Raw genomic sequence first — 12,343 nt, 5'->3', positions numbered from 1 at the left:
TCCGCGCCTCAAAAGCGCGATCCATGGTGCGAAAGCCTCCTTTTCTCCGTTTTGCTTCAGGATGGCATTCTTCAAATATCTTCGCTCTGTTAAGAATGAATTCATCCTCTTCTCAACTCCATTTCTTCTTCTTCCATTGCCTTTAGTGATCGGGACATCGGTATGTAGTAACTGATTTGGATGAAACAATGCATTTATTTAGATAAAACATTGCCATACTGGTTAAAGTGGAGAAATTCGGCAATTCTTGGCGATTTTGGCATGGAATAATTGAAATGCTGCATCTCTAATTGCTATTTGGCATTTTTACTCAGAACTTCTTTAATTAAGCCTATATGTTTTAAAAAACAACGTGCGCATGCAATTTAAAGGAGCGAAGCAACCAACTTTATGCGCAAATTCAGCGCGCCATAGACGTGTTTTGCCTAAGAATGAGGTTTATGAGTGATTTGCACCGGTTCCCTCGTGCACCTGTTGATGCGACTCAGAAAGTGCGCGGCGCACTTGTGGCAAAATGCATGAGCGCTGTCCAGTGTTGCCTGAGGCTGGAGCGCTCTGAAGTCTTGTTATTTTAACTCCTAGCTGTTAACATGAAGGGTCATGTCCAGCGTGGGAACACAGTCAAAGGGCTCTGTCCATGTTATACCTTCATGTGACGCAGACATGCACGCAGGCATGTAAGCATGTTGTGATAGACACAGACTGCAGCCATGAACAAAGACATGAGGTAGAGGAGGGGGTGAGAATGTGGGCTCTCAAACTTTAGGACTGTTTGCTTGCTCGCAAAAATTGACGACAAAGGATTTTTTAAAACAAGTATCAATATAAAAGCAGCTAATACACCCTTTTAAGTAAAAAAAAAAGAAGAAGCTGTAATTGAGTGTTAATTACACAGTCTACCTGCCAATAAAAGGTGGCAGAATGATTATGTCATGTAATAATAACTGAGGGGTGTTTATGGAGTTCAGAAGTATGATCTAGGCAAATGTGCAAGCAGGTGACCAGAAACAATGGACAACAAGCACACTTATCTTTACCCTTTGAACCATAATAACATCCCTTTAAAGATTACGTAATATTACCACCACAAGCTGTTTTTACACCTTACATGGCATCTTTCCAGAAGGGGTCTTCTGCTTGTCTGCATCTTCTGTTATGTTTTTGTATGTTTTTTACGCAGGAGGCAGAATGTGCCTATGTGATAGTCCTGATGGCGGTTTACTGGTGCACAGAGGTCCTACCACTGGCTGTGACTGCTCTCCTCCCAGCCCTGCTTTTCCCATTGTTTGGCATTATGCAGTCCAAACAAGTAAGTAAAATCACATCAGCACTGTGAGGCATTTCTCCTGATACACGTCTTAACCTACTCTTTGTGACCCTGCTGTCTCAGGTGTGTATGCAGTACCTGAAGGACGCAAACCTGTTGTTTGTGGGCGGACTGATGGTCGCAATAGCCGTGGAGCACTGGAATCTGCACAAGCGCATTGCCCTGAGGGTGCTGCTCTTTGTTGGTGTGCGTCCAGCGCTGTGAGTGGCTCAGAGGCACACCTGCATGGCAGATTATCTGTCTGGCATGTCATCTTTCAGACCTACATTTCCGGAGCATATCTAATCAACTGTGACTTCAAAAACGCCTCCTATAGATAAAGAGGCTTCAAGTCTTTTATCTTTTTCTTTCTATTTTAGTGATTGTTGTGAAACACTTGAGGCCACGTCTTTCAATCCAAAGCCACTGACAGTATTTATGCTTTTTCTTTTTCTTCGTGGCAGTCTGATGTTGGGTTTCATGGGTGTGACAGCCTTCTTGTCCATGTGGATCAGTAACACGGCAACCACAGCCATGATGGTGCCTATTGTTCAAGCAGTGCTGGATCAGCTCAACAGCAGTGAGGCTGAGATACCTCAGATTCTCAGCTCAGAGGAGCAGGTTCAGACATCAGAGACTGACAGCAAACAGCCTCAACAGACAGAGAAGCAGAGTGAGGGACAAGGTGAGCCCTGTCACCTTCGAGTACAATCTGTTTGGGCGCTTCTGAAAACACACAGCTCTTTTCATTCCTTGCTCTTTGTTTGCAGCCTCAGTGGTGGTGACTTTCTTAGATGCCACAGTGGAGGCTGAGAGACATAAGGACGCAGCAGAAAAGCGGAGAATGTGCAAAGGGATGACCCTGTGTGTTTGTTACGCTGCAAGCATCGGAGGCACCGCCACATTGACAGGAACCGGTCCCAATCTGGTGCTCAAGGGCCAGATGAACCAGTGAGTGTTTCCTCAAAGCGTTGTTTAGCCATGGCGTATTTCTTTCAGTTTTGGTGTATGAAATCTAAAAATCCCTTTTGTTGTTTTCCTTAGACTCTTTCCTCAGAACGGAGACGTGATTAACTTTGCCTCCTGGTTCGGCTTTGCCTTCCCTAACATGATCCTCATGCTCACACTGGCGTGGCTTTGGCTGCAGTTTGTCTTCATGGGATTCAAGTGAGTTTGATGATGGTTAAAGCCTAATTATAGTGACAGAGACTTGAATCAACATCAAGAAACTTTCCTGCATCAGGAGTGTGTTTGAGTGCAGAGGTGACACGAAGATTTTTCCCATGTGATCCCTCCAGCTTTAAGAAAACGTGGGGCTGCGGGGCTCTGAAAACAGAGAAGGACATTGCTGCATATAATGTGATCCGTGAGGAGCACCGTCTGCTGGGGCCCATGTCCTTTGGAGAGATAAGTGTCCTGGGTCTCTTCATTCTGCTGGTGGTGATGTGGTTCACAAGGGACCCAGGCTTTGTCGCCGGCTGGGCAACAGATATCTTCAACTCCAAAGCAGAGTTTGTACATTTTTCCATTTCTGAGCCATATTTTTGTGAATTATTTGCTTTGAGGAAACTTTCATGTAACTGAGATTGCTCTCTCCTTCATCACTCCACTTCTCAGGTATGTGACGGACGCCACAGTGGCAGTCTTCATTGCGGTCCTTCTCTTTGTCCTGCCCTCAAAACCCCCACGTTTCTGTTCGTGGAGGACCCAAAGTTTTGACACAGGTGAGCCGTTCGTAGCTATTCGTTCTGGAAGAATACAGATTATGTGTCATACAGTTATAATCATATTTCGAGAGGTGGAGAATGTGCAGTAATTCAATACTGACATTGAATTTATTGGCTCTATAGCACCCCATCAAGCTGCTGGCCCAACTCCTCCTCTGCTCACCTGGAAAGTTGCCCAAAAGAAGCTACCATGGGGTATCGTGCTTCTTCTTGGAGGAGGCTTTGCTCTGGCCAAAGGCAGTGAAGTAAGTGACAGTGACAGTCATACTGTTAATGGGAAAATGGGCTGAGAGCTTACACACAATATGGTATGAATAATAACGTCTAAGGAGGGGGAAGTGTGGTGGTGGCTTCATGGTTCTCTGCAGTGGTTTTTATTGTTAGTGGTGGAGTCTGCCATTCCTGCACTGGATTCACAGGAAATGACAACATGTAATCCAGCATCACATTTTTTTTTAATTTTATCTCATAGGAATCAGTCTCACTATTTACAGTTTGCTCAACTGAACTGAACATTTCCTACTGCTGTTCAAATGTTCCCCTGAACATGCTGCTGTTGTTTTTTCATTTTAAATTTTATGCTGCAAATAGGACTCATTACATTTCAAAGACTACTTTATGTGATGCACAAACCTTAATTGTAGTATACTCACGGTAATGAGATGAATACTGTGCACATTTCCAGAAGAGACTAACTCTGTATATGTTTATTACGTATATCTCTGCAGGAATCAGGACTCTCAAAGTGGATAGGAGATCAAATGACTCCCCTGCAAAACATCCCTCCCTGGGCAATTGCTATCATCTTATGCCTGCTGATTGCTACCTTCACCGAGTGCACCAGCAATGTGGCCACTGCGACGCTCTTCTTACCTGTCTTAGCCTCCATGGTGAGCTCCCAGAGAGAGAGAGTGAAATGCGTCTGATGAAGGCAGAGGCAGAATCTCAGACTGCAGGAGACAGACAATTATGTTTGGAAGCAGAGGTTCAGTGAGGTGAAGTGCTACATATGTGTAATTTCTTTTGAACCGATTTCCCCAATTGGAGTCCAGCATTGAAACTACTCCCAGTGGCAGCCGGCCTATTTTCCCTTGTTTGGTTACCCATCTAGTTGGTCATTCAGGCTGAATATGTTTGGTCCCCTTTCCCTGGGCCCCTCCTCCCATTAATAACCTGCCAAACACACCAATTCAGCCCAGCGCCTAGTAATGCTGCCCACCCCACTGCTGCTGAAGAATGGCATTACTGTGCCCGCTAGTCGAGCACTTGAGAGGATGCCAAAGCTGGGTTGTGAAAGACAGCGCCAAGCAGAGCAGGGTATTCAGATAGATATTTATGGAGTCCAACCCTCATGTGAAAATAGAGATAGAAAGAAAAGAGGAAAAAAAGAACATCTGATCACTTACACACAGCTGAAAGTGGGGAGATGACACTGTGGCCATCTTGGTTTGTGGTATGTCACTTTGTGTCATCCTGTCAAGTGAATCTTTAGCATTTGATTTAAATAAAAAACATCAGACAAAACACTGTCATCGCAGTGACCTGATATACAGTTTGAAGAAGACAAACTATAAAGTTTAAGTCTTTTCACCCTTTGTTTATTTTCAGAACCAGAAATTACTGTGCGCTTGTAAGCTACTGTGCTGTGGGATATGTAATTCAGCAGCAAATTCCAGAGTAATGTTTTCTGCATTTTAGTAGTCTGCCATTATCGCTACATATGTAGTGCTTTTCTATTTTGGATATCATGACTCAGCCCCAAGCTTGCAGGAATTACATCTTAATTACACCCACCTAATGAGAGTTTTCACTCCACACAGAATTGCACACATTTCACTCTGAGTTATGAGTCAGTGATTACGGCTGCAGAAAAATAGCCAGATGGAGGAGTGGAGGATTTTGTTATCAAGGCTATGTTCATCCCTGTCTCAGACTCTTGAAGCTTTCTGTGTGATTATTGCAGTCTCAGTCCATTGGAATCAATCCACTGTACGTCATGGTGCCTTGTACACTGAGTGCCTCTTTTGCCTTCATGCTGCCTGTTGCTACACCTCCAAACGCCATAGTCTTCTCTTACGGATACCTCAAGGTTGTTGACATGGTGAGTATGGCAGTGGTTTGTGATGTTTGTTCAGTAAATTATATGTTGAACATGCAAAGTCGTCAGTTTAGGTCCACTGTTACACTGTCAGGACAGCTGAACCTTTGTGTCCACAGTCATTTGCAGTTGTGACCTTAAAACTGTTGAAGGAATAACACACTGTTTTGGAAAACACACTCATTTGCTCTCTTGCCGAGAGTCAGATTAAAAAGCGATGCAAGCATGCGATGCATGTCATTCTCGCAAATTTGACCGCTGGACAGTTTGTGCAGTCAATGTGCTGACTCTCTAAAATGTTGGCTGTGGGATGTGGCTGTGTGATTATGAGGCAGCTCAGCCTCTGACTGATCTCAGAACTCACCTGGGATTCCACTTCTTTTTGTTGATTCTCTCATTTTGGACATGTCTTAACAGCATTTTGCAATGGTGTATTTGTGTCTAATCACCTCTAAATCTCACTTATCTGTCTAAATACCATTATGTCTACATGCTAGTATGAAGTTACCACTAGCAGCTGGTTCGCTTAACTTAGTACCAAGACTGGAAACAAGTGAAACAGCTCGCGTTGCTATATCCAAAGATAACAAAACATGCCTATTATCACCTTTAAACCTCACAAATAAACACATTCTCTCTAGTCTGCTTAATTTATACAAAAACCTTAGAGTAAAAACGAAAAGTTGTGTTGGTTTGTATACTGGACTATTTCTTTTCAGGGAGCAGAGACCTCCCGAGGTCTTGTTGTCACTGTGAGATATAAGAAATAGTCTGGCACATAACACAACTTTGTGTTTTCACACTTAGCACTTAACAAGTCATACAGTAATGTGTTAAGTAGAGAGGTTTAGAGGGGCTGGTAGTCTGATTCTGTTACCTTTGGACAGAGTCGGGCTGGATGTTTCCATCCTTTTTCCAATCTAAACTAAACCAACCAGCTGATGGCTGCAGCTTCATATTTAACAGAAAAACGTGAAAGTGGTATCAGTCCTCTCATATAACTTTCAGCAACAAAGTGAGTATTTCCCAATATGTCCAGCAATTGCTTTAATATCACTACATACTCTTCCTTCCCCTCAGGCCAGGACAGGAATAGTCTTGAACATCATTGGCATCCTTTGTATTACACTGGCCATCAACAGCTGGGGCAAGGCCATGTTTAACCTGGACTCCTTCCCCGCCTGGGCCAACGTCACCGGGGTGTGACCCAGGTTGGTTGAGCCATGGGAGACGATCCACGCACACCCTGCCCTCCCTATCCGCAGGTGCCAGACAAAGACCTCTGGACAGAGCGACAGCACAGGACCACACGGTGGACCGTATGCGCCCGACTGCTGCTAGAATACGAGCCCCTCAAGGCTTGTTTTCATTGACAACTGAGTCTTGCTTGTGAAAGAAAGTGGTGATGAACATGGTTAGGAATGGAAGAACACTTGTTGACGAATTAATTCAAAATCTTTTTTTATTTACATTGTATCATAATGAAGTTACACTTCCAGTTTATTTATATCTTCAACCAGAGATGTTATAATCCACCTAAGCAGCCAAATCTAGAAACACCATTCAAGTCCACTCATTTTTTTGTCAAAGGAATCATAGGAAGGGCTATTCATGAGGTCAGAGTGATTAGAAATGTTTTACGTAGTCACATGTAGACATGTCTTGATAGCTATAAGACATACAGTATAAAATAAGAGCACATTTACTCAAGTAATGCACTTAATTACGATTTTTAAGGTACTTGTAGTTTACTTAAGGATTTACATTTTATGCCAATTCTGCTTTACTCCACTACATTTCAAAAGAAAATGTTGTCCTTTTTACTCTATTACATTTATCTAACAGCTGTAGTTTCTAGTTACTTTTCATATTGTGATAATATGACATTTGATTATAGATAAAACTATGCAACCGCATACAAATCAGCCCCATCTCAACCAGATCCAACATTAAAATTCAGTAAAATACATTAGTAAAAATAATCCAGTAACATTACACGTAACACTGACGAGGGCAGTTCAGCCGCCGAATAACCACGTTTACTGTTGATACGCTTCTGTGTCAAAATCTGTACTTTGACAAAAGTCAAACATTTATTGCAAGACTTAAGATGGATTATTTTGCACACTGTTGCCACTTGTACTTTAAAAAAAAAGAAAAGAAAAAATCTAAATACTTCTTCCACCGCCGCTGTCCAGTGGTGAATGCATTGATTAAGTTTTCCATTTTGGTATTTATAGATAATGGGCTAATATGCACAATGCAGCTGACACTTGACTTCAAGTAAACATGTACTTTTGGCCCCTTCTATCCAAACTGACCCCTGTGTCGACCTATATATCAGGACGTATGGTGGTTTGTCACAATTCCAGGATCAGCTGAACTTTGAAATGTATTGTCACTACAAAACAACAAGCCTATACAAGCTTGTACTGATTTATTGTACTGTAAAAACATTTTCAACATGTTAATCAATTCACTACGTGCTGACATTGTGAAATATGTCACTGCATCAATGATTTCTGTCTGAACTGTAATAAGGCTATTTAAGAACCAATGTATTTTCTTTTCCTCTTCACTTTTCAAGATTTTTGTACATGGAAAATGATGAATAAAGTATCTCCAGTGCCGAAATGGGCTGAAATGAACAATGTTTCATTGGCCTGTGACAGACTACGAAAATAAAGGAGTTTTAATGTAAAGTTTTAATGTTTCTTTCTTGTCATGGTGCTTTGCTCACAATTGTTTTTCTACAGTAAACTCCACGAAAACACTTGGTTTAATTTTTAAGCTGCTGATTTAACAGCAAGATCATTAATGGCCTGGTTTGGGCTTTTAAACAAATGGGAGGATTTGATAAAGCAGGTGAAACGACAACTCAGTATTAGCTGTTAAAAAACAGCATTGTCATCGCTCAGTGTCATCCAAAACAAAATGATCCCACTTTCATCACCAGGCGGCTCTTTCTCAACTGACAATTACCTGTGTTTTAAAGTGCACACGTGTTTCTCTGCCTCCTGCTTAGTGACTTCTTGTCTCGTGCACAGAGCTGATATAATCCTGTAAACACAGTGCGGAGAGCCACAGTAATCCTGCGCTGAAAGGGCACACCTAATGCATGTAGCCAAGAGTTCTGTGTCATTGTCCTTTTGCCGAGACTTTGCGTGAACCAAAGGTCAAGGCAGTTATTGTCCGGCGCTGTCTTGCGTCATAAACATTATGAGCTCTAAGAGGACATTTCACATGTCTCCACTTAAAGACCCCAGAGCACTTTATTACAACCCTACAAGTATCTATCACCATGATGAGAATTATGTGTTACAGCAAGACAAAAGACCATCATGAATCATAAGACTCAGTAAGTAGGATGTGGACACATGCTCTGGTTTTACAGTTGATTTCACTGTACTTGCACACTGTTCCATGAACCATTTTCAGCAGTATAAAAGGTAGAAATGGACATGCAGCTAAAAACAAAACAAAGATGGACAATGAATTATTATATACATGCAAACATGTGGAAAAATAGGTGCATATGCTGTACTTCTAAATATATTTAAAAAGCAACAATGTCTATACAAGTCAAGTGTTTCTACAAAACTAACGATTCAAATGAATAAATATTAAATGTGGAAAAAAAATAGATTATATACAGTGTATACAATGTGTGTGCACAGTGTTTACTTTAAAACTCTAAATGTATGATTTATAATTTGCAGGTAAGATGTTTTACAGGGTTGTTCGCTCTATATGGCTGATTTACCTGTTCATCACAGTGACGGCCTGCGGAAAGTGTTGTTCTCTTGAATGGTTGTTTTGGCGTACAGTGTTCTGTAGCGCCTACTAGAGGCGAGATGTTAGATGCATGCAGGTTGTGATGGGTCTGCAGTGATGCTTTCCAGCCCGTTTCTTGTCTTGTGGCATGTTAAAGTCCTGAATGGAGGGCAGGTTGGCACCAGCGCTTTTCTCTGCAGCCCAGACTGTCTGTTACTTCGTTCCTGTCCCGTTTGGTGGCCGGTCCAAACCGGACAGTGATGGATGTGCAGAATTCAGCAGCTCCTGAGGCAGATCGAGCATCCTCAGCTGGCACAGGAAGTGCATCCTCTGCTGGGCCTGTGCGACGATTACATCGATCTCAGACAGCCACTTCAGGTCATGGGAGATTGTACATTCCAGAAACCTGAAGCTCTCCACAGCACTGCACAGCACCAAAAACAGCACGAAACCATGTTGGTGGTATCGTGTGACTGAGGAAAACATGCCACACTGCAGCAAAGGTAGCAGAGAGAAAGAAATGAAAGGATCACATGAAAGTTCTGACCTCAGTTCTGTTGGACAATTAAAATGTTAGACTGTTTAAAAGTGGTTAACAAGCGGTTGGGCTCATAGGGCAGTTCAGATCACTATGATCTTGGGTCCCGCTCGGGAAAAAAGCTTATGTAATTACAGTGCCTTTCTCTCCCTTTGCTGCCTCCCAGCCACCCACTCATTATCCAATTGAAACACATCCTCTTGTATCATAGCCTCCATTATTGGCTATATATACATGTAAGGCTTCTGTAGGAAATTGAACCTGAGAGTTATTCTCTTTACTGGTGTTTCATGCGACTGACTGCACACACAAGACCTCTGGTGAACCCAGAAACATGTTTCTATTAAATCATTATAAACTAGGCCTTCTGCTTGTTGAGTAAGCAAGTAGAGAGATTAATTAATGACTACCGGATACGTATACCGTCATGTGGGAATCAAGAAAATCTTGCAGACACACAGAGGGTCAACAAGCACATTTTGTGTCTGATCCACCTGCTGCATTCGGAAGTATTTGTGGATGGGAAGGCTTTTTAAAGCCACACTGGCCTTCCACCTTTTCTGTATCAGTTACACATGAGGACAATATGCAGCCTGTCTGATAAAATCAATCCTTTCTGGCACATAAAGACTTGTGTGTAGAGATGGTTTCAGTTAGAAATTTGAGGATCCAATTAACCCTTGGACAGGAGTCAGCAGGGCAAAATCTAAAGGATCCAGAAGAGGACAGAGGGCCTTTCTTTGCACCCTTTTGGACAAAGCACATTCATACTCACAAGGCTACACTAATAGTGCCTTTACAGGTATTTCCTCAGTGGGATTGTGTGTGAATCATTAGACTTTTATCAGCCCAAAAGTCAACAAAACATCCACAGCATCAGATTTGCACAGATCAAACCTGTTAGATTTGTAAGACACATTACAAGAAACAGGTGATGAGGAACGAATCAAAAGCACGCAAACCTCAGCTGCTCATTACACGACAACCGAAACCTGGAGCTGCTCTTTACATCATGATTTGAAAAAGATAATGAAGAACGCTTCAAAATAAGTCGATAATGAGTTTTAGTGAGCTTGATGATATTACAGAGAGCCGTCCATGCTGACTGGGTCAGTGCAGGAAACAGGAACGACATGATTCTGATTCATCTCATCAAATAGTGAAATGAATTGTGGTTCAGGCATTCATGCCCCTCTCAGGGTCAATTGTAATAACTTTGGTGATCCCATAGCTTTTCATTTAGCGCCATCATCAGGTCAAAATTTTCATTTGTCCAGCACTTTGGTTCGTGAACCGCTCGCCTTAGAAACAACCCAGGGAGAAAAATATGATTGGATCAGCAGTGAAGTATTGAATCTACACTGAAGCCTGCGGCTGACACCAAATGTTGAATAACTGTCAGATTTCGCTGATGATTCATGACCTGAAAAAGTGCCTGCGACAGAATTTTAGCTGATTTTAATATATTGAATGGAAGCTACATTAATTAACTACAATAAACCAGACTCTTTCATCACATTTTCTGGGTTTATACAACTTTTGTACAACGAAACATTTTTGTGAACATGTAAATAAAGTTCAGGAAAACATTTCTAATAATGACAGTAGGTTCATTTTAAATTCACATAATATTAACTAACAAAAAGATTTTGTGTGTCTTAGATCAAATATATAAAGTGAAATTTAATATGACATATCTTGCAAATTAAACAGTGACTGTGACTCATTAATTCTTCAGTTTGGATTTCTTCTTCTCTGAATCGCTGCCTTTGTGTGTTGCAGCGCAAAAGTTCCTCAGAGAGATTTTAAGATGAGAGAAGAAGTATCTCCTGAGTGCGGCCAGGAAGTGAAAAGCATGACAGAGTACGGGGCCTAGTCATCCCTGTGACGTACCATTTCTGGCAGGTTGTGTGGGACACCCCGCGGCGGGTGCTGGCATCCCTGTGAAAACACATAATTGTAATACAAAAGAAAATGACTTTGGCTTGCTGACATTTTAAACAATTATCCACAATGCAGTGCTGTGACACATTTATTTTCACTTTAATTTCATTTTCTAGCTCCCACTGGTCTCTGAGGAGGTGTGAGCACACCGCTGGAAGTGCAGGAAAGAAATCCAGAAATCCTGTTTCTCTTAAGACCTTGAACCACTCCAGACCCCTTGGATGGGGGGACTGTCATCCATGAGGACTGCGCAATCTTACAGAGGAGTGACTTCATGTTTTTGGGTAGCTTCTTTACTGCTACGAGATTCTACCTCTTACACCCAGAAGCCTTCACCTTAAGGAACATTCCCCTTTTAGAAGCTGGTTTTGCATGCACCACACGCATGCTCAAAAGCAGAGTGAAGGATGACTCATTGGACTGCATGACCACAGTTCACGTGTTTCTTGCACCACTTCACTCACCAAAAAAAGGACATTTTTAAGTGTAATAAGAGGTTAAAGCACTGCAACCCTACTATTGTGTTCCGCTCTCTGAAGTTCTCCATAGACTGTTTTGATGAAACCGCCTGGTCAATTGAGCCTCAGACTTTTTTTTTCTTTTTCCTTTAACGGTATTTATTTACAGTACAGTCAGCTGATTCAAGGCCTGTTTTTCTCTCGCGTGTCAAAACAAAGCACAGGCATTTTGTTGTTCATGTCTGTCCTTCAGGACGACAACACCTGATGCCGTGATTGTTCAATGTAACAAACAAATAGAGCAGCTTTTAAAGCCTATGATGACAGAGATCTTTGTGACTGTCGTCATGCCCTGGTGGCCCGAATAAATGACAACGGACTCTATCCAGCACATGGTGCTGTGGTGCAGTTACAGTGTTTATTAGTGGGATTACACCTGCGCCAAACTAATTACCTTCAACTTGCTTTGCTTCCTTAATTGACATTAACTGGGCAGTA

At 42.1% G+C, this 12,343-nt stretch overlaps 1 protein-coding gene across 1 annotated transcript; it reads left to right on the top strand.

Annotated features, from left to right (window-relative positions):
- Positions 1–7,258, top strand: slc13a5b (solute carrier family 13 member 5b). Its single transcript, XM_076734499.1, has 12 exons — positions 1–160; positions 1,181–1,309; positions 1,391–1,527; positions 1,771–1,991; positions 2,077–2,257; positions 2,351–2,473; positions 2,605–2,817; positions 2,924–3,030; positions 3,157–3,278; positions 3,762–3,923; positions 4,997–5,134; positions 6,212–7,258. The coding sequence occupies exons 1-12, from the start codon at positions 62–64 to the stop codon at positions 6,335–6,337; spliced, it is 1,758 nt and encodes a 585-aa protein (XP_076590614.1). The 5' UTR covers positions 1–61; the 3' UTR covers positions 6,338–7,258.
- Positions 7,259–12,343: the final 5,085 nt, after the last annotated feature.

Source organism: Chaetodon auriga, chromosome 7, assembly GCF_051107435.1.
Source record: "Chaetodon auriga isolate fChaAug3 chromosome 7, fChaAug3.hap1, whole genome shotgun sequence".
NCBI lineage: Eukaryota > Metazoa > Chordata > Actinopteri > Chaetodontiformes > Chaetodontidae > Chaetodon > Chaetodon auriga.
This window is presented reverse-complemented; position numbering and strand designations above follow the sequence as displayed.